General features: G+C 46.4%; 1 protein-coding gene across 1 annotated transcript in view; it reads left to right on the top strand.

Moving 5' to 3' along the window:
* The window catches only part of ATP8A2 (ATPase phospholipid transporting 8A2), a 333778-nt gene that overhangs the window by 123762 nt on the left and 186742 nt on the right, over positions 1–23274 (top strand). The window contains exon 24 of the mRNA XM_038762117.1: positions 6471–6535. Coding sequence (XP_038618045.1) covers positions 6471–6535 — 65 coding nt within the window. The remainder of the gene's footprint in view (positions 1–6470; positions 6536–23274) is intronic.

Genomic DNA, 23274 nt, shown 5'->3' with positions numbered 1-23274 from the left:
ATAGAGACAGTCCCTACCCAACAGTGGGCTCACAGTCTAAAAGACTCACTGTGCAAGCGGGGTGGCTTTCGAAAAATTGCCAGGCGTTGTCCTGGCCGGTAAGGCTTTCCATTTCCCAATCTCTGCGAGATGAAGACGGTAGTTGTCTTTTTCCCCCTCACTGAAGTGCAGTTTTCTAGGAATGCTGTAATGGGAGTCCACCCTCCCCTTGGAGCTCAGGCAGGTGTGAAGAAAGCTTGCTTATTCACGTGAAGCCGGACTCTGAGCTGGCCCTTGTAGCGTGTGGCATAAACCTGGCTGTAGTCTGTAGCTTTTAGTTCACAGTCAACCGGAGGGCGTTTTAGCCTGGCGCGCTGCCGAAATCTTGGCCGTCTGTGCCTGAACTTGTGCGAAGTGGGAGCGTTTTGGGGGGAGTTGGCAGTTTTCTTTGTTTAGCTTATAAGTTGGCATTTATGAGTCTGAAGTAAAATTTCAGATGGGGCCCCAGTGACTCACAGTCTTTGTTTGCGCACTAGAAGTGAATAAAATCTCTACAGTATCTGAGCCTTCAAAGGTGTCACTTGAATGGATTAAGCTGAACTTGCAGAGTTCAGAATCTTGCCAGTGGCGCAAACTTGGCGTGGGGGGCAGGTTTTTTGTTGGTGTTTTGGTTTTTTTTTTGAAGAACCTAGACATGCAAGCCGGTGGCCATCAATCAATCAATCAATCGTATTTATTGAGCGCTTACTGTGTGCAGAGCACTGCACTAAGCGCTTGGGAAGTACAAGTTGGCAACATATAGAGACAGTCCCTACCCAACAGTGGGCTCACAGTCTAAAAGGGGGAGACAGAGAACAAAACCAAACATACTAACAAAAGAAAATAAATAGAATAGATATGTACAGGTAAAATAAATAAATAGAGTAATAAATATCATCGTCAATCGTATTTATTGAGCGCTTACTGTGTGCAGAGCACTGTACTAAGCGCTTGGGAAGTACAAGTTGGCAACATATAGAGACAGTCCCTACCCAGCAGTGGGCTCACAGTCTAAAAGATGTACAAAATATGTACATACTAAATATGTACAAACATATATACATATATACAGGTGCTGTGGGGAAGGTAAGGAGGTAAGATGGGGGGATGGAGAGGGGGATGAGGGGGAGAGGAAGGAAGGGGCTCAGTCTCGGAAGGCCTCCTGGAGGAGGTGAGCTCTCAGTAGGGCTTTGAAGGGATACCATCTTACATGGTATTGACAAATTTATCTAACATCTTCCTCCTCAGTAAATCCTTTTTTTTTTTTTAAACGACGGGTTGACAGGCTTTTCAGCGGCCGTTGGCAAGCCTCACGGTGTTGTTAGCCGAGTGACAGAATTTACAGCCTTCGCATCCCCGCTAAGCGCCCACGTTTGAGCTCACCTTTAAGGGGCAGGTGGATTGGCTTTCCAAGTCATGGTGCGACCCTCACATCCTAGATTCTTAAGGCTTCTGGGAAGCAGTGAGCCCACCTGGAGCAGAAGTGTGGGTTTGGGAGGAGGGTAGAAGAGGGGGAAGGAGGAGCCAGGAGGAGAGCGTGGCTCCTGGATAGAGAACGGGAATGGAGAGCTCCCGGATCCAGTGGGTTCGAGCGTCTTAAAGGGCATGCAGACTGGCCCTCCAGGCTCCTAGTTTTTCCTAGCTGAACTGATGACGGCAAAGCCTTGTTTCTACTGGTGACTGTTGAGGCTGAATTATTAATAGGTGGCCTTGAGAAAGAGAGCAATGGGAAGGACTTATCTTAACCAGCTCATCGAGCAGTGGACTGGACTCAAAAGCTGAATGGGACAGTACTCTGCACCCAGTAAACACTCGAAATAAATAAGATTGATCGCCGAGGAGCATTTCTATCATTTTTGCCATGTAGGCAACAAATAGCTTTCCCCAAGTAAAAACAAACGTCTCCATATCCATCCCCACCCCACTTTCCTGGATTCAGTCGACGCACGATCTGCCCTAGGTTTTTTTTGGATGGAGTTGCATCTTGCTTTCGTTTGGTTAAGTGCAAAAATACCAAAAAAAAATCCCAATATCCTTGCCAGGTGCTGTTGGCCTTCACTGAGGAACATTTGGGATCCAGGGCCCCTCACCTCAGCCGCTAGACCCGCTAAGTTGCTACAGAGATCTACACCTCAATCCTCCAAACTGGCGGTGACCCAGGAGTTGATCTCATTTTTTTCTGAAGATATTAGAAATGGGGTTCTCCAAACCTGCAATGATTTAGTTTAAATTGCAGAGATTAACTGCAGAAGAAAACCATTGTGGCAATAGCTTCCTCTACCCTCTCTTGTAGCCTTATTTTCACACCACTTCCTCCTGCATTGTAGAGATCCAGGAAAATGGGGATTGGCGTGTGTTCACTGCCCACCTCCTGTTCTCTAACTACAGGAAATACAGTCCAAGTGGATAATGTCTTTGTCCAGGCTCAGTTGTCAAAAGGCGTTCTGCTCGAAGGAGTGGATGTAAAATAAAACAGTGAGCTGCAGTTTAAAAATGACTGCTTGCTGCCGCAGCTGTTGTTCCAATCAAAAACTACTAGAAAATCCTTTTGAATTAGTTATACTGAATTTGTAACAGTCTACTGCATAAAGCTGCTGATTGTCTCTGGGGGGCAAAAGTAAGCCTGCTATGAAGGGAAATGATTAAGATTACAATTTTTCTTCCCCCTCACCCCCCTGCCCAACCCTTTTAAGGGAAATTAAACAAAAATTTAGACCTTTTCTCAGGACCCAATTGGAGGCCACAGACTTTAGAGAGAAAATGCAACATGTAGAATTGGGGGAAAAAAAATAAAAAAAAAACCCAAATCCAATATCCAGAGTTCTGCTATTACCTTACCACTTCTCCCTTTTATTCTTTTAAAGTCTATATTTTGTTTATCGCCACCTGTTAGAAGACCCAATAGTCACATTCTAATAATGATAATGATGGCATTTGTTAAGCGCTTACTACGTGCCAAGCATAGTAACTACCCTTTATTATTTATTGCCCTATTTTACTTGTACATATTTACTATTCTGTTTATTTTGTTTTGTTAATATCTTTTGTTTTGTTGTCTGTCTCCCCCTTGTAGACTGTGAGCCCACTGTTGGGTAGGGACCGTCTCTAGATGTTGCCAAGTTGTACTTCCCAAACGCTTCGTACCGTGCTCTGCACACAGTAAGCGCTCAATAAATACGATTGATTGAATGAATGAATGAATACCCCATTCCTTCAGAGCTTTTCGAAAGCCTAGAAAGCAGCTGTCCTATCATCTAACCTATTTTAGCACAATATAATTCTTCGTGAGTAATGTTGTTGCCCAACTAGAGGAGCCTGAAACGCTAGTCTTTTAGACTGTGAGCCCACTGTTGGGTAGGGACTGTCTCTATATGTTGCCAACTTGTACTTCCCAAGCGCTTAGTACAGTGCTGTGCACACAGTAAGCGCTCAATAAATACGATTGATTGATTGATTCATTGGAGTCCTATCTCGTGGTGTGACTGTTCCCAAGGGGTTCTTGTTGTCCAGAAAGGAGCATTGTGGAGGGCTCCCGGTGGAGAGGGCCAGTGCAGTCATATGACCGGATACAATGTTCTCACCTCCCAATAATGATAATAACAATGATGGCATTAAGCGCTTACTAGGTGTCAAGCACTGTTCTAAGCCACGGGGTAGGTAGACTGTGAGTCCGTTGTTGGGTAAGGACCGTCTCTATATGTTGCCAACTTGTACTTCCCAAGCGCTTAGTACAGTGCTCTGCACACAGTAAGCGCTCAATAAATACGGTTGATTGCTTATACTTCCCAAGCGCTTAGTACAGTGCTCCGCACACAGTAAGCGCTCAATAAATACGACTGAATGAATGAATGTAAACCAATTAGGATGGACGAGGTCCGTGACCCACAAGGGGCTCACAGACTTAATTCCCATGTTCCAGATGAAGTACCTGAGGCCCAGAGAAGTGAAGTGACTTGCCCAAGGTCACACATTAAACAAGTGGTGGAGCCAAGATTAGAACCCAAGTCCTTTTGACTCCCATGCCTGTGCTCTAACCACTGGGCTATGCTGCTTCTGCACACCCGAACCCCGTTGGAGCATCATTTGAAGAGGTTCGGCAATTAGTTCCTGATTGGAACGTGCTTTCTCTGCCCTTCCGTCAGCCCGACCCTCTGGAAGTCTTGTTGGAAGCATTTACAGCTGTTAGCGTTTTCAGTGTGAAAGTACCCGAACGTCCACGTTTCCAAACCTTTTGAGTTGAGATTTCCTCCCGGCCAATTCATGGAAAATATGCCGGCTGTGCGGTGTGCCTGTGGAACCGAAATCACGTTTCACGTTGGGTTTGAGCATATTAGCTTGAAACCGGTCTAGTCCCAAAGGGCGCAATATAGTCTTAAAAAAAAAAAACCAACCAGTAATTGCTCTGAGTCTTGATCATAGATAGGGCCCAAGGTGAAACACTTTTTAAAATTCATGGTTTTATCACTCTGAAACAGAGCCGGATGTGGTCTCGGCATTTGGTGCCCTAAGGTGTGAGTGCCAATTTATTCCTTTAATTGGATCTTACTTTGGTGGTGAAATGGCAGTGTGCTTCAGGAGGGACAGGGAAACCTGTACCGCTTGCTGAGCAGGCTCACCCCGGCTTAAGGGCAGATGCTTCTTTGCCAGTCTGACTGCGGGACTGAAAATAACAGTAAGTGGCGGTTAATTTGCACTGATGTCCTCTGAAAACGTAACCTCCGACTTGAGAAATGAGCACAAACGCAGTCTCCATCCCCCCCCTCCGTATTAATTACTCCATTGGCGAGTGCTTTCGGTACGTGGGGTCATAGGAAGATGTAGTGCATGATGTTTTCTGGATAAATTCTGGCACCGTTAATTACCCCAGAGAGGGCTTTGACTGGACTCGATATAAGCTGAGTGGTACAGTGCTCTGCACCCCCTTTTAGACTGTGAGCCCCCTTTTAGACTGTGAGCCCACTGTTGGGTAGGGACTGACTCAATATGTTGCCAATTTGTACTTCCCAAGCGCTTAGTACAGTGCTCTGCACATAGTAAGCGCTCAATAAATACGATTGATGATGAGTAAATGCTCAATAAATACGCTCGATTGCTGAGCGGCATTTCCAACATTTTCAGCGCAAGTAGGCAACAAAATAGCTTTCCCCAAGTAAAATGAATGTCTCCAAGTTTTTCCCCCCCTCTCCTGGAAGAGTCAGCCTGTGCTTGATTGGCCATAGGTTTTTTGTGGGTTTTTTTGGATGGAGTTGCTTTGGTTTTCTCCAGTTTTCCAACCCAAGTTGAATATCGTTTTTTGGAGCGAATTCTGGAAGAAGTGGGTATTCCTGTCTTAAAGATTCCTAACACGTTATATATAAAGGATGGCCTTCGCGAGTTCAGTATGCTTACCCCTTTAAAGGAAGCAAAAACTCGGTGGAAGGCGCTGATCTCCTGAGATGCAGGAGAAAATGATGTGGGTCCCCCTGCTTTGATTTGCTCTTAAACAGCTTCCAAGAAATGCAAGCCAAAAGTTCAAATTCCTGTTTATGGGAGTTAATTCCAGGCCTGTGGTTTTGCATATACTTTGCGGTGAGCTGTGCCTCAGTTGTCTTTAATCTGTGAAATGGGAAGGGCTTTGAATTTTCAGAAGGAAAAGTCTCCTTTAAATGCAAACAATTATTGACCACCTCGAAAGTCTGCAAATAATCAAAAGCCTGCAGCAAATCACTGACTTCAGTTTTAAGACTCTGCCAGGCCTTGTAGAGAATTCTGAATTAACATAGAGTTTACGGCTGGGTCAGGGATGGCATGATTAAGACAAGTCATACTTAAAATCTACATTTGGCAGGGAGTGAGTGTTGGGAGAATGGAAATAATGACCTTTCCAGGACTGGGCTGATTTGAGTTTCAAACCTTTCCCCTTCTCCTGCTATGATAGAATTGCTAATAGACTAGGAAATAGTCTCTATCGGTTGTGTGCAGAGCACTTTACTGGGCCTTTAGGAGAATAAAATATAACAAGATTGGTAGACAAGATCCCTGCCCACAAGGAGATTAAAGTCTAAAGGGGGAGACAGACAATTAAATGTTACGGGAAGTGCTGTGGGGTGAATAAAAGGTGTAAATTCAAATGCAAGGGCCACTCACAAGGGAGAGAAAGTAGGGGAAATGAGGGCTTAGTCGGGAAAGGCCTCTTGTTGATGTGCTTTTAATAAGTCTTTGAAGGTGGAGAGTGTGGTGGTCTGGCCTATTTCATGGCGAGGGAGTGCGGGACATGGGTGAGAGGGCCAGTGGCTAGGTAGACGAGGTCGAGATAGGTTGGCATTAGAGGATTTAAGCGAGTCTCAAGGGAGGAGAGAGAACTCTGGGACTGGTTCATGAGCAAACTGAGAAATAGCCCTAGGGAAATTTAGCCCTTCACTGTGCTGATCCTCCCAATACGTGACATGGGCTGAATTCTCCATCTCTTTCAGGGTACTCCTGCCGGCTGATATCGCAGAGCATGTCTCTTGTCCTGGTGAATGAAGATTCCCTAGATGTAAGTATCTGCCTTCCATTAGAGTTCTATTGGGCAGGTGCCCCAAAGCAGTGGGTTTTGATTTTAACTTCCGCCTAGATCAACGAGGGTCTCAAGAACGCCCAGAGGCAGAGGCATCAGGGATTTGGGGAAGATGTGGGGAGACGTACAGCTGCCAGGAAAGGATTGGGAACTCCAGGGAAGATCCTCCGTGACCCAAGTCTCCTCTTACCTAGTCTCGGTGGGATCGTCGGGAATTTTGAGCCCCACCCGGGCCCACTCCCTGTGTGAGGGCTATGAGAGGGCCCAGGGAGTGGTGGTCAGAATTTGGGAAATGGATGGGAGCGTCTCGGGGGGGCTTGCCTTCTTCAGGCCAGATGGGCCCTGTGGTGGGAATGCCAAGGAGGGAGCAATGGCTGCTCCAAGACGCAGCTTAAATCGTCCCCACCAGTCCTTTCTTGAACCAGTTTAAAGGATTAAAGAGTTAGATTCTTCCAGCTTCCGAAACTTTGTCCAAGGCCGGGCACAAAAGCCAGTCGCGGAAATAGAGGAAAGAAACAAGGAACACTCCGCAGCATAGGAGCGAAACTAATCTACAGGAGGTATCTCTGCCCTCTGTTCAGAATTCCTTTATAAACATGTGGCTATCCACCCCAGTACCTCATGCCTTTTTGAATGCGTTCAGATGTTAATCTGGCTGAAATTAAGTTTTTTCTTTGTGTAATTAGTGTAAATATGAAGAAGGGGTCCCCGTCCCCTAAACCTTCCCTGATGCCTGCATTACTAGGGTTACCACAACGTATCATAAACACTTTGTTGGCACAGTCAGTGGACCAATACAATATTTAGACAATCATCCAAATGTTAGTGCCATATTGTTAAATATGTTTATATAATGAGCTGTAAGGACCCCATGGTTGGATAGAACGAAATGAAGTTGCGTAGGGAGTGGCCTAATGTGAAAATGCCTGACTGTCTTGCGCTCACCTCCATAACGTTATGGGGTCTGTCTCTCTCTCTCCCGCCTGCTCCTTTTAAAGTGGTGGGTGGAAGAGAAGGAAATGACAAAGCTGTTCTGTTTTCTGTGATGTATTTAGGACCTTTTCTTGGGTTATACTGTCGACAGCTCTATGCCAACACATGGTAGCTGCCAAACTTGAAGGGTGAGGGAAGCGAAGACACTTCCTCCTTGCCTGTCTCCTGGAATTGGTGCTGTGTCCCCAAAGCTGTCCCCAGCTCCTGTCCTAGGAGCTCGGTGGGGGCTATCCAGAAGGGCAGTTAATCAGTGTTATCGATTGCACACTTACTGTGTGCCAAGCGCTGTACTCAGTGCTTGACTTTCACTGACCATATTTTGCAGCTCCCCAGTCCTCTCTGGATGTGGAGCCGCGAATCAGCTGGATCGATTCGCTGTAGACCCTGTGCTGAGCAAATAGATGAGCCAGCTCTAGTCCATTGGCAGCTTGCTGCCAGCAGACCCTCTGAAGCCCCCCTGAGTGATCCGGGACTCCAGAGGCCTTGTTCCTTTGGCCAGCAATGGAAGGAGCTGTGGGAAAGACCTCGGGGAGGAGGGGAATCTTGTTACGAGTAAGATTCTGTGCTGGTTGTGAGGCCCAGGTCACACCTGCTGAGGAATGGGCAGTTGATTGAAACCTGTGGTGGCAGTGCTTTCGGGGAGAAACTGAGGGAAAACTCCGGGAACGACCGTGGTCAACCAACCCTGGCCTGGCAAGCCGTCCCATCCCCAAGGGCACTGAAACAGTAGTTTCGCTGAGGAAACTACCTGGAATTGAGCAGAGGGGCATGCATTTTAGGGTTGGAGAGAGATCACCATAATGGTCACTAAAGGTCCCGTCCCTCTCCAAGGATCTAGGTCCACCTGTGTGAAAGATTAGACTCCATTGTCTGCCATTCCCCCCGTGGGGAGCCTGCATTTGTGTCCTGTGTGTGGCAGTGAGCTTCCAAAGGAACCCTTGTTGCCACTTTCACTATGGTGTGATGTTTTGTATATGAAAAGGAAGTATTTCCACTAGATTACTAGCTCCTCCGCTGGAAGGTCAGCCTCTTGAGGGCCGGAACGGTGGTGGCAGTGCTTTGGGGGAGAAACTGAGGGAAAACTCCGGGAATGACCGTGGTCAACCAACACTGGCCTGACAAGCCATCCTGTCCCCAAGGGCACTAAAACAGTAGTTTTGCTGAGGAAACTACCTAGAATTGAGCAGAGGGGCATGCATTTTAGGGTTGGAGAGAGATCACCATAATGGTCACTCAAGGTCCCGTCCCTCTCCAAGGATCTAGGTCCACCTGTGTGAAAGATTGGACTCCATTGTCTGCCATTCCCCCCGTGGGGGAGCCTGCTTTTGTGTCCTGTGTGTGGCAGTGAGCTTCCAAAGGAACCTTTTTTGCCACTTTCTATATCATGTGATGTTTTGTATATGAAAAGGAAGCATTTCCACTAGATTACTAGCTCCTCCGCTGGAAGGTCAGCCTCTCGAGGGCCGGAACGGTGGAGGCAGTGCTTTGGGGGAGAAATTAAGGGAAAACTCCGGGAACGACCATGGTCAACCAACCCTGGCCTGACAAGCCGTCCCGTCCCCAAGGGCACTAAAACAGTAGTTTCGCTGAGGAAACTACCTGGAATTGAGCAGAGGGGCATGCATGTTAGGGTTGGGGAGAGATCACCATAATGGTCACTCAAGGTCCCGTCCCTCTCCAAGGATCTAGATCCACCTGTGAGAAAGAATGGACTCCATTGTCTGCCGTTCCCCCTTTGGGGGAGCCTGCATTTGTGTCCTGTGTGTGGCAGTGAGCCTCCAAAGGAACCCTTGTTGCCACTTTCACTCTCGTGTGATGTTTTGTATATGAAAAGGAAGCATTTCCACTAGATTACTAGCTCCTCCGCTGGAAGGTCAGCCTCTCGAGGGCCGGAACGGTGTCGACCTACTCTTCGGGCCTGTCCCGAGGACTTAAGACAGTGGGCTGCACACAGTAAGCACTCGATAAAAAACCGTCGATTGACTGATTCCGCCAACAACCATCACATGGTTAAACTAATCAATGCACTAAACGTAATGGCCAAAGCAGGGCTCGCTCTCGAGCACCGGAGCTCCGCGGCTGCAGACACCGCCCCAGAACCCAGGCCGGTTTTGCGCCGTCTCTTAAAGTTGCTTTCAGATTCTGAAATAACTGGTTCCCGTTCCCTGGACTCATGAGTGATCGATTCAGGGCGGCCTGAGGCCAACTGTATGTGATGATACCGAAGGGAAGAAACTATAGGCCGCTTCCGAAGTCTCTGGCTAACACCAGAACGAACAGGGACCTTGGAAGGCATTAGGAGCCTAAAGCAAAGCAAGCAGAGAGAAAGAGAAAACCCCAGTCTTCCAGGTAAAACTAAAGCCTCCTGACCTGGAGTCCCTGGCCTCCGGAGGGAAGAAAATTGGGGATTACATGGTGTGTCAAAAATGTCTGCCAGGAGTAATGTAGAATCACATCGATGGTTGTGATTCTTCAGCTCAGATAAACCTGCTTTTTGGCTTTTAACAAGGGAGCGAGCAGGGAGGCTGAAGCGATTTTATCAGATAAATTATTCTCACAGTGGGGACGTGTCAGATTTCTCCAGTGACGCGAGTTGATTCTTTAGTACGGATTCTCTGCTCTGTCCGTCCAGCCTGTGTCTTAATAAGACAGATAGCAGAATTGCCCTTCTACTTGACATCTTCCCCATTGAGCTTGGTGGGTTTGGTCTAGAAGGACTTTTCACCTTTGACCCCAGGACTTGTAATTATCCTTACAGGCTTTCCTCCACCCCTGCTGTTTGAAATCCTGGGGATTGAACAGTGCTGGCTAACTTTCCATCTTTTAAATGTCAGCTCCTGGTCGGCAGGGAATGTGTCTACTGACTGTTGGGCTGTCTTCTAGGAACTCGATACAGTGTTCTGCACATAGTAAGCACCCACTAAATACCACTGACTGATTGAAATAGCTTTACAGTTTTAGGCCATAGGGAGGATAAGATGGATACACGTCTTCTCAACATCTATCTCTGCGTTTCCATTGAAATCCTGGGAGTTAAAACGAGATCTAGTGGAAAGCACATGGACTGGGAGTCGGGGCACTGGATTCCAATCCTAGTGTCTCCTCTTGCCGACTCTGTGACCTTGGGCAAGCCACTTAACTGCTCTGTGCCTCAGTTCCCTTCTGGTAAAATGGGGATTTAATACCTGGTTTTCTTCCCCCTTAGCCCTGGGTGGAATAGAGATTGTGTCCACGCTGATTATAATAATAATTACCGTGCTGGTTAAGGGCTTCCTATGTGCCCAGCACTGTCCTAAACCCTGGGTTAGATACAAATCCTACGTGGGGCTCACATCCTAAATAGGAGGGAGCAGGATTTAATCCTCATTTTGCAGATGTGGTAACTGAAGCACAGAGAAGTTAAGTGACTTGTTCAAAGTTACCCAGCAGCGTAGTGAGAGATCCGGGGTTAGAACCCATGTCCTCTGACTGGTCTTTTGGTTATCCTGTATCTAGTACAGTTCTGGGCACATAGTGAGCACTCAACAAATGCCACAGTTAGCTTATTATATTCAAGGTAATCCACACACTAAATGTTATACGAAAAATGTGTGAGTTTTCAAGCTTGTGGCTTTTGAAAATGTATGTTTTTCCCCTTTGGGTAGCTCGCTTTGGTGTGCATAATTGGTATGCAAAAGCATCTGGGAGGTGATAGAACTGCTGCTGCTTGTTTGCATCAGATTGTGTTTTTTTCCTCAGTCTTTCAATTAAGGGAAAAATCATTTATGCTCATTTTTGTTCCCCATAGCGTTCTGCAAAGATCTACTCTTTTCCCGCCTCACCCAAAGCTTCCTATTCTAATGTGCGTGGATTATCTCCCTCACTACATATGCACTCCTAATTATCCAGTTTCCCTTGCTAGAAATGCTTAAGGCATTAAAATTGTACTTGATGAATTTTATGTCCCAATTTTTCCTTTTTAATTAAGTTGTAAATCTGGTAGAAAAAAATTCTTACTGTATATCTCTGAGCACGACTTGGCACGTTTCTCTCCACATACAGTGCTCACTGGGAGAATAGGGCACTAGATAAAATAAGATCAGCCAACCCAAATGTACAGGTTTTGAAAGACTGAAAAAGGAATTGAAGGCCATCATTTTAAAATCAAACACCACCTTTGAGTTAAGGCTGTTAGGCAGGTGATGGCAAATAAAACACAACTCTGTGTCAATCCTACACACTGACTGCATAGTTGCAGCCCATTTGTCCATGCTAATGACCTGATCTTGCAGATTTTATTCATTCAATTGCATTTATTGAGCGCTTACTGTATGCAAAGCACTGTACTAAGTGCCTGGGAGAGTAAAATACAATAATAAACAGACACATTCCCTGCCCACAACAAGCTTACGGTCTAGAGCAGGGCGGAGAGGGACATTAATATGAAGGAATTACAGAGATGTACCGAATTGTCTGCTCCTTTATCCGAGTGACACTTTATTTCCCAAAGCATTGTACGTGTTTCTGAAGTGAGATGAGGAAGGACCAGGAGAGAAAAAGGAAGGAAGGGTACTGTAAAGCAAAGATTACCCATCTGGAGAAACTGAAGCAGCAAATGCTGGCGGTGATTTAAGCAACACAGTTGGGCTGTTCCTTTTGGCTCCTTATTCTAAAGATTAGCTTTTTTACATTTTTTAAGTGCTTACTACGGACCAGGCTCCGTACTAAACTCAGCGGAAGATACAAGCTAATCAGGTCGGACAAATTCCGTGTCCCAAGTGGAACTCAGTATCAATTCCTATTTTACAGATGAGATAACTGAGGCCCAGAGAAGTGATGTGACTTGCCCAGGGTCACGTAGGAGGCAAGTGGCATGATGTGCAATTAGCTTTAATTCTATTTGTTCTGATGTTTTGACACCCGTCCACTTGTTTTGTTTTGTCGTCTGTCCCCCCCCTTCTAGACTGTGAGCCCATTGTTGGGTAGGGACCGTCTCTATATGTTGCCAACTTGTACTTCCCAAGCGCTTAGTACAGTGCTCTGCACACAGTAAGCGCTCAATAAATATGATAGAATGAACGAATGATGGCTGCTTTGAGCACACGTCTCTGGGAAAGATTTTTGTCTAGAGGGCCGTATGTGTAATTTAAGCTGTGACATAAAGATTAAGCACCTAATTGAAAATGATTCTGCAGAATGAAGTAGAAGGTAAGAGTCCCAGGAAAAGGAAATTATTGAAGACATAAAAATGGCTTACTGTATAGTTTCATTATATTTGCAGCAGGAGACAAAAAACTTGATTGCTATAAACTCCTGAAGCTAAAACTGTAAAATCTTGGGCTCCAGATATCACTGAGAACCTTGCCATCCTCATGTGAAAACAGTGAAGGCCCCAGTGTCACGTTTAATGTAAAAGTTGTTTAATTTTCTCAGTTAATATTTCTTGAATTTAGTGTTCGTTACCATTTCAGTATTTAATGGCCAGACCCACTTCCATGGCCACTGTCTTGTGATTTCATTTTGGAAGTATTTCCATCACGCTAACCAAGTGATTTAGATCGAAACAGCATATAAGGTTCGTCTTTCGGCTGCCGGGTGTTTTTACGTGTCACTGGATGTAAATTTCACCGTAAAGTGTTTTTTGGGTTTGGGGGATCTTCTCATCAGGGACAGGGGTCACATTCCCACCTGAGGTGGCCGAGGGGTTTAACGTGAAATGTTGATTGAGTCAGCTAGAGAGGGACTTGTCCTTACCCTGGTTGCTTCATCCCCTGCTACTTATCTGGGAAATTGGAACAAAATGTCAACCTTGATTGTAGGGCCAAAACGTGAGTCCTGTGGTATGTAAACGGTGGTGTGCTCCCACCCTGTTGAGGAAGTTTTGAGCCTGATCTTCCTTCCTGGGAGCAGAATGAGGGTTTAGCTTGGCCTTCTTCCTCCTGGCTTCTTTGTGACCATTAACTAAGTAATGTTTCTGTACACTGTGCCTGCAGATGACTCTTCTCTGCCTTGCAGGCGTGATGCTTTCCCTTGGGCAGTTTCTCAAGGTGTCTACCCCAGGACTTGATCAGCCCAGAGAAATGATTTCCATGGTTTCTGGCTAGAGGTGTCCTGTTCCCCCTGGTTTCGCATGCTCTCCTCCCTTGGTATAACTAGACAGCTCTATTAAACCGAAGACTGCCTCTCCCCCCGGGATCGACTGGGAATGAATAGTATCTGTACAGATTTCAATGGATTTTCCAGGAAAGATGGAAACATAAATTGTCCACCTGTGATTCCCACTGCACATTTTCTGAAGCAAAAATGAAAATAATAAAATGAAGAATATGAATGCTTTGAATAAGGGCCCCCCGATATCTTTTTTTTTTCCTTTCTTCTGAGGAGCAGTGTGGCCTAGTGGAAAGAGCATCGGCCTTGGGAGTCAGGGGACCTGAGTTCTGATCCCAGCTTGGCCGTTTGTCTGCCGTAACACTTTGGGCAAGTGCCTGAACTTCTGTGTGCCTCAGTTCTCTCAACTGTAAAATGGGGATTCAGTGCCTGTCTCCCTCCTCCTTAGATGTGAGCCCCATGCGGAACAGGATTTGAGTCCGACCTAATTAACTTGTACCTACCCTAGCTCTTAGAACAGTGTTTGCCGCATGGTAAGTGCTTAATTAATACCATAAAACAACCCCAGATTGACCCAGAAATCTGAAAACAGTCCCTGCCCCTCTCTGCTGTTCTTTCGTAGGTAGGTGGGTGGGCCTGGGGAGTCTACAGTCCCTCATATTTGCTCATCAGTTGTGTGCTGTCTTCCCTTCACCTGCTGGGGTGGGACCCCCCTCCCTCATCATCCCCTAATTGTAGCCCTTGTTGAAAGAACTAAATGAAATGCAGCTTCCAGTTCCAGTGTACTCTGGGATTAATGACACCAGATTAAAAAAAAAAATGGGAAGGTGTGGCAGGTTCAGAAGGGAAGTAATTAGGATTGTCCAGCCCTGTGAAAAGAAACTGTTTCACTAATCTACTTAGTTGATCGTTTCATGGATAGACTTTTCTCTGGGTCCCCAGGCCCAGTTTGCCCTGCTTCTCTCATTCTAGCCTAGAGCAAGGCAGCAAATGCACCTAGAGAAAGAAAGCCTGTTGAAGCTTCCCTGTGTGGGCCTTTTTCCCCGTGTTTGTTCCTTTTGGGTAGGGTATCCCTTAGGCGCCTACTCTGTGCTAAGCATTGAGGTAGATTCAGCAGGGTCAGATAGGCCCCAGGTCTTGTGTCCCACCCAGGGCTCACAGTCTGAGGGAGGGAGAGCAGATGTCCGGCAGTCCCAGGAGGAATAATGATAATAATAATGTTGGTATTTGTTAAGCACTTACTATGTGCAAAGCACTGTTCTAAGTGCTGGGGTAGATACAAGGTAATCAGGTTGTCCCACGAGGGGCTCACAGTCTTCATCCCCATTTTCCAGATGAGGGAACTGAGGCTCAGAGAAGTGAAGTGACTTGCCCAAAGTCACACAGCTGACAAGTGGCGGAGCCGGGATTTGAACCCACGGCCTCTGACTCCAAAGCCCGGGCTCTTTCCACTGAGCCATGTCGCTTCCCCGAGGAATAGTGCTTCTTAGCAAGACTCGGGGAGAAGAGGCAAGGAGGAGATGAACTCCTTGCTCCAGGCCCCACTGCCCCTCCGGATGGAGCTTGGAGGGACCAATAAGTCCTGGTTCTGATCTAGGAAGAGGGGTGATGGTAAACTCTAGACTGTAAACTCGTTGTGGGCAGGGAATGTGCCTGTTTATTGTTATATTGTACTCCCCCAAGAACTTAGTACAGAGCTCTTTAGTGCTCAGTAATTATGATCGAATGCATAGGTGGTGGAGAGAGCCAAGGATGGCCCAACTCTTTACCCCAGCCTCCCACCCCCAAGCCCCTTGGCTGGGGAAATGGCAGCTGGCCCTCGGTCTCCTGGGGCTGGGTTTGGGGCCGGAATTTGCAGGAGAAAACCAGCCTGGGACTTGACATCCCAAGAGGGATGGGATCCCTCCCTCCCTTTCTTCTTCTCTCCCAGTGCTAAAGATCGCCCTCCCACCTGCCACCCTCCAGTGCCAACTGTCACTCTGTTTCTAAAAAGCAGCTGAGATGTATTGCTTTATATCATAAACCAGGCGAGCAGCTTGAATTAACATGGCCTAGAGGATACATAGATTTGTCCCTCTTGTCAAAGGAGATGGCCCTGGTGGTGAAATTACTCTGTGGCTGTAATTAATAGTGATTGTATTTAAGCACTTACTGCGTGCCAAACACTTCACTAAGCACTGGGATAGATAGAAGATAATCGGACGTAATCTCTGTCCACATGGGGCTCACAGCCTAAGCAGGAGGGAGTAGGATTTTAATCCCCATTTTACAGATGAGGTAAATGAGGCACAGAGAAGTTAAGTGACTTGTTCAAGGTCACACAGCAAACAAGTGGCAGAGGTAGGATTAGATCCCAGGTCCTCTTGACTCCCAGGACCATGTTGTTTCCACTAGCCCACTCTGCGATTAGGACTAAAAATGTGGGATCCACATTTCTGGACACAATGTGGGAGTGCATATGCCCCCCCACCCCGTCAACACACACTCTCATCCTATTGTATTATGTTTGATATCCGCAGTACTTGGCTCTGTTTTCGATTTTGCTAGAGGAATTATTTTCCTTTGCTAATGTATTGGTCTGGGTGTAACTGGCTATGTTCAGGCCTTTCCTCCACAACTCCTGAAAAGAAGGTGCCACGATCTCAGTTAATCATGTCTCCAGTAACCAAGTATCCAGAAAAGGCTCTAGAGAGCTGAGGTTTATAATATCCATTTCGCCACGTCATCTGCCCGTAGATGAACGAAGATTACAACATTTGGGAGCTTCTAAGAAGTGAATTCCCATGGAAAGTGGGATCTGAGAAGCCCATATTTTTCCAACCACCCTGCAAAACCTCTAGCGTTAAAAGCTACAGCACAGCATCAGCATTGTGCCACAGTCCTTTTGTCCATCAATGGAGTCGGCACGGAAAAAACCTTGGCAATGTGCCGCCTTCTGTCTCATGCCCCGGCAGGAGCAGGACGGGCACGGATGAGAGAGTGAGAGTGGCACCGTGCAAACCATCAGCACAAAAATTAGTTCTGCTCGAACCCTCAGGCCTGGAGTCTCTGGTCAATCAATCAATCAATCGTATTTATTGAGCGCTTACTGTGTGCAGAGCACTGTACTAAGCGCTTGGGAAGTACACGTTGGCAACATATAGAGACGGTCCCTACCCAACAGTGGGCTCACAGTCTAGAAGGTCCATTGTTCGTCAGGAAGACACCCTCAAGAGAGATTAATAAAGGTGAGACTACCTTGGGTATATTGAAGTTGGTAGCCGAACCACAAAAAAAAAATGCAGATTTAAGTGAAAACGCCAAAATTGGCTACCGTAGAGCCTCAGTGAATTCCAGCATTAAACCCTGTCCTCTTTGGGTAGAAGATTGGAGACAACAGGATAATTAGTAGTTACGCAAAGAATCAGTAATCACATGAAACTGGAGAAATGTTGTTTAAAGGAAAACCTTTTCTTTGCTAGTTCCTTTTGGGTGGAGAAACAAATGCAGGCTTTCAGAGTGTTAATTAGCTATTCAGCTAAGTGCATGGAAAAGGAGTAGTGCAAATGTGAAAGAAAATACCGGGCTTTTTACATCAAAAGCTTCACCCGAGCTGAAGTCATTGTCTAAAATTACAAGTGCTAGTACCTTGATTGAATTACAGCTGCTAATTGGTCCTTCAGGTTTAAGGATACACAGGCCCAAGTAATTCAAGGATTATTAAATTACCATTTCTTTCAGGAAATAATATTCAAGTATTTGAGCTGTGAGGGGGGAAGGGGGTCTTTGTTTGGGATGGGGGATTTCACGACATCTTTTTGCATTTGTGTGCCCAGGCGCAGTTTTGCCCGTTTTCCAAAATGTCAGGAGGTTTAAGCACTCAGAAGGAATTGAGGCTGTGGCTTAGTCATTCTATACTTGTTTATTTACAGAGGTTTAACTGTCCTTAGTGGGAGATCACAGTTGGTATGTAATTAACATAGACATAGGTGCCACCTTTTCAGTGAACCTGGAGGGGGTGAAAAGAGGGCAGAGATTTTAAGGGGGGACAGGGATGGAGAGGGAAAGGGACACAAGAGGCCAGGTGGCCTTCATTTTGGGCCTCTGGGCCTTCATGAGGAACTCTTAGATATTGGCAGAAAGCTGGATCGAGGAAGGCTGTGAGTCCAGCAGATAGAGCTACGGGGGTCATTGCCTCTAATAATAATAATAATATTGATAATTGTGGTATCTAAGCACTCAGGATGTGCCTAGTTCTGTGCTGAGTGGTTGGGTTGGTGCAGATGGGGCCAGCAACTCTGTACATTGACCATAGCTTTATCTTTATTGTTCATTTTAATAGTCATAGAAATGCATGCATTATGCATCACCTCGGGATTTCCCCTTTATTCAATATATTTCTTTACTGATATTTGCTCCATGCCAGACACTGTACTAAGCACCGGGACTGGACACGGTCCGTGGCCCACATGGGGCTCCCAGTCATCACCCCCATTTTATAGATGAGGGAATTGAGGCCCAGAGAAGTGAAGTGACTTGCCCATGGTCACAAGGCAGACACGTGGAGGAGCTGGGATTAGAACCCAGATCCTCTGACTTCCAAGCCTGGGCTCCTTCCATTAGGCCACACTGCTTCTCTTCCTTGATTACAGAGAAGCAGCGTGGCTCAGTGGAAAGAGCCCGGGCTTCGGAGTCAGAGGCCATGGATTCAAATCCTGACTCCGCCAGTTGTCAGCTGGGTGACTTTGGACAAGTCACTTTGCTTCTCTGGGCCTGTTACCTCATCTGTAAAATGGGGATGAAGACTGTGAGCCCCCCGTGGGACAACCTCATCACCTTGTAACCTCCCCAGCACTTAGAACTGTGCTTTGCACATAGTAAGTGCTTAATAAATGCCATCGTCATCATTATTATTATTATTACAGTGTACCATGCTGAGCTCACTGTGGCAATTGGCTAAGCTGTTGGCTTTCAGTTGCGATGTTGTGTGGACTGAAGCCTTTGTTGTAGCGGGTCTTCAAAACAAAATATTTTACACATTTAATTGGCATATTTGCAACTTGAGGCCGTGAAATTGAGAACCCAAAGACTAGTGAGTGCCAGTACCCAAAGAATCAGGGCAACTGCTGCCTAGTGGAGAAGCAGCGTGGCTAAGTGGAAAGAGCATGGGCTTTGGAGTCAGAGGTCAGGGGTTCAAATCCCTGCTCCTCCAGTTGTCAGCTGTGTGACTTTGGGCAAGTCACTTAACTTCTCTGTGCCTCAGTTACCTCATCTGTAAAATGGGGATGAAGACTGTGAGCCACCTGTAGGACAACCTGATCACCTTGTAACCTCCCCGGAGGTTAGAACAGTGCTTTGCACATAGTAAGCACTTAATAAATGCTGTTATTATTATTAGTAGTAGTAGTGGAGTAGAACTGTTGGAGTGGAACTGTTCCCACACTTCCAACAGTACTGCTAAAACCTCACTGCCTCCTGAAGACTTGCCAGCTCAAAACCTTCCGCTTTCCACTTACTTCAATTTCTTTGCCCCTTTCATCTCGTGTGGCCACCACAGGCACTCACCACCACTGTGTGTTGTGTACTGTGATGACGCTGTACCCATCTTTTTGCAGAAGACCCCAGAACATAGAGCATTTCTTCAGGGAGGAGCCCTGATCTCTTCCTTCACCATCCCTAGTCCCCTGTGAACACGGGCACTGCTTCCACATTGCAAGATGCAGTAGCAGGAGCCAAGGCGGTGGGAAGTTGGGCGGTTGAAAGGAAGATATGAGAAGCATTGTGGCCTAGTGGAGACAGGAGGATGTGGGTTCTAATTCTGCCTCCACCGTTTACCTGCTGCGTGACCTTGTACACGTCATTTAACTTCTCTGTGCTTCAGTTACCTCATCTGCATAATGGGATTGAGACTGTGAGCCTTATGATGATGATGGCATTTATTAAGCACTTACTATGTGCCAAGCACTGTTCTAAGCACTGGGGAGGTTACAAGGTGATCAGGTTGTCCCACAGGGGGCTCACAGTCTTAATCCCCATTTTACAGATGAGGGAACTGAGGCCCAGAGAAGTGAAGTGACTTGCCCAAAGTCACACAGCTGACAATCGGCAGAGCCGGGATTTGAACCTACTGTGCATATAGCTTTAATTCTATTTGTTCTGACGATTTTGACACCTGTCTACTTGTTTTGTTGTCTGTGTCTCCCCCTGCTAGACTGTGAGCCCGCTGTTGGGTAGGGACCGTCTCTATATGTTACCGACTTGTACTTCCCAAGCGCTTAGTACGGTGGCTCTGCACACAGTAAGCACCTAATAAATACGATTGAATGAATGAATGACCTCGGACTCCAAAGCCCAGGCTCTTTCCACTGAGCCACGCTGCTTCTTACGCGGGACGGGGCTGTGTCCGACTGATTTGCTTGAATCTACGCCAGCTCTTAGTTCAGTGCCTGGCGTATCAGGTTCAGACTGGTATAAAATGTGATGAGTGGCCATCCTACTGTTTGTAAATCTGTAAACTGAGAGGATTAGACCCTCAACCCAATACTGAAACTCCATTCTGTTTCTGTTCGATTCTTGCTGCCCGTAATGATTTGGGCCATATCACCATTAGATTAATGACTTTATAACAGATTATGATGAGGATATGCTTACTATGCCAAGCACTGTCCTAAGCAGTGAGATCAATAAGAGTTAATCGTATTGGTCACAGTCTCCGAGGGGGAGCAGGTATTTAACCCCCATTAGATGAGGAAACTGAGGCACAGATAATTTAAATGACTTTCTTAAGGTCACAGAGCAGGCAAGTGATAGAGCCAGCATTATTTTTTTAAAATGGTGTTTCTTAAGCGCTTACTATGTATGTGCCAGGCACTGTACTAAGTGCTAGGGTCGATTCAAGCTAATCACGTTGGACACAACGTATGTCTCACATGGGGCTCACAGTCCGTATTTTACCTTAGAACAGTGCTCTGCACATAGAAAGCGCTTAATAAATGCCATTATTATTATTATTTTACCGAAGAAGTAATTAGACAGCTTGCAGTGGGCAAGGAATGTGTCTGTCAACTCTTGTATTGTACTCTCCCAAGTGCTTAGTACAATGCTCTACATAAATACTGATGATGGCATTTGTTAAGCGCTTACTATGTGCAAAGCACTGTTGTTGAGGCACAGATAAGTTAAGTGACTTGCTCAAAGTCTCACAGGAGACAAGTAGCAGAGCTGGGTTTAGAACCCAGTCCTCAGGCTCCCGGGCCTGTGTTCTTTCCACTAGGCCACACTGCTTCTCACGTACTCAGGTACAATAATCTGTTTGAAATTGGGTTTGGTTTGATCGCATTTGTACCGTGACCAAGATTCCCCTGAAAAATTGGTGGCTTAATTACTTGTCAGTAGTGGGAAATGAGAAACAATCTTAAGGGGGATTTTCCTCAGAGTTAATTAAAAAGTCATTTAATCTCGGAGAATACGGAGCCCGTACGGTTTCATTTCCCCTCAGTCGTCTCTGGGAATTGCGTGTGTGTGTCTCACTTGTGGAATTAGTGGAATCCGTGCAGGTCCGGCACACGTGAACTCTCGGAATTGTCACCCCGGAGACCGCTAGTTGGGATGCCGACGAAGGGTATGGCCACTGCCGAGTATTTTCCTGAGGGGCTGCGTAGACTAGGGAGGGCGGGGGCCGGCCAGCAAAATAGACCTCGTTGCTTGGGACAGGGTGAAGGCAGTTGGGAGATGGCCAAGGGATGGATCATAATGCTCGTCTCACTTCGGCCTTATTTTGCCATCACCCCTTTCTTCTTTCTCTCCACCTTGGCCCCGACACCCCTTTTCTCTCCTTTCCTTTCTCCTCTCCCTTCTCCTGGATTTTAGGATTATAAGCCCAATCACTCAATGATACTTTTTGAGCACTTCCTGGGTGCAGAGCATTGTTCAAATCCCGGCTCCGGCAGTTGTCAGCTGTGTGACTTGGGGCAAGTCACTTCACTTCTCTGGGCCTCAGTTACCTCATCTGTAAAATAGGGATTAAGACTGTGAGCCCCCCCATGGGACAACCTTATCACCTTGTAACCACCCCTCCCCAGCGCTTAGAACAGTGCTTTGCACATAGTAAGTGCTAAGCAGCGTGGCTCAGAGGAAAGAGCCCGGGCTTTGGAGTCAGAGGTCATGGGTTCAAATTCCAGCTCTGCCAACTGTCAGCTGTGTGACTTTGAGCAAGTCACTTAACTTCTCTGTGCCTCAGTTACCTCATCTGTAAAATGGGGATTAAAACTGTGAGCCCCCCGTGGGACGACGTGATCACCTTGTTAGCGCTTAGAACAGTGCTTTGCACATAGTAAGCACTTAACAAATGCCATCATTATTATTATCATTATTAAATGCCATCATCATCATCATTGTTCTAAGCTCTTGGGAGAGTACAATACAACAGAGTTTGTGGACACATTCCTTGCTCGCAATGAGCTTACAATCTAGAGGGGGAGGCAGACATTAATATAAATAAATTACAGATATGTACATAAATGCTCTGGGACGCAGCTTCAATATTTTACCTCAGACTGGGTGATCAAACTGGAGAGACAGGAGTCACCACAGTCTATGTAAACTATCCTGTGCTGGGTCTCATTTGGTGCCTGACAGATTTATGCCGATTTTCCATTAGTTGCTTTTGATATTGAGTGAGAGAACTCACTTAAAGCTGGGAGTGAGGAGGGCTCCAGCAGTCGAATGCCGTGTTTTTAGGCAATCAGTTGTAAATTCACTGTTCGCAATAAAGTATTTAATTTTTGAAATCCTGAAGCATATCTTTTAATAATAATAATAATATAATAATATAATGATGGCATTTATTAAGCACTTACTATGTGCAAAGCACTGTTCTAAGTGCCGGGGAGGTTGTTCCACGGAGGGGGCTCACAGTCTTAATCCCCATTTTACAGATGAGGTAACTGAGGCCCAGAGAAGTGAAGTGACTTGCCGAAAGTCACACAGCTGACAAGTGGCGGAGCCGGAATTTGAACCCAGGACCTCTGACTCCAAAGCCCGGGCTTTTTCCACTGAGCCGCGCTGCTTCTTTTAAAACACATTTAGTCATAACCTGGGGTTGAAGGAAACCAACTTCACCGTAGGTGGACACGTTTCCCGCCACCACTTACAGATGGGACCCGGGACATTGCTGGTTGAACCTTAGGACGGGGGGCTGCCCACCCGCCAAGCTAGCGCCCATCCACCAAGCTAGCTCTCTTCCTCCCTTCAAGGCCCTACTGAGAGCTCACCTCCTCCAGGAGGCCTTCCCAGACTGAGCCCCTTCCTTCCTCTCCCCCTCATCCCCCTCTCCATCCCCCCATCTTACCTCCTTCCCTTCCCCACAGCACCTGTATATATGTATATATGTTTGTACATATTTAGTACTCTATTTACTTATTTTACTTCTACATGTCTATTCTATTTATTTTATTTTGTTAGTATGTTTGGTTTTGTTCTCTGTCTCCCCCTTTTTAGACTGTGAGCCCACTGTTGGGTAGAGACTGTCTCTCTATGTTGCCAACTTGGACTTCCCAAGCGCTTAGTCCAGTGCTCTGCACACAGTAAGCGCTCAATAAATATGATTGATGATGATGATGATGCCAAGCAGATGGACTATTCAGGGGTTGGTGAGAGAA

Source organism: Tachyglossus aculeatus, chromosome 20 (genome assembly GCF_015852505.1).
Source record: "Tachyglossus aculeatus isolate mTacAcu1 chromosome 20, mTacAcu1.pri, whole genome shotgun sequence".
In the NCBI taxonomy this organism is placed as follows: Eukaryota; Metazoa; Chordata; class Mammalia; order Monotremata; family Tachyglossidae; genus Tachyglossus; species Tachyglossus aculeatus.
This window is presented reverse-complemented; position numbering and strand designations above follow the sequence as displayed.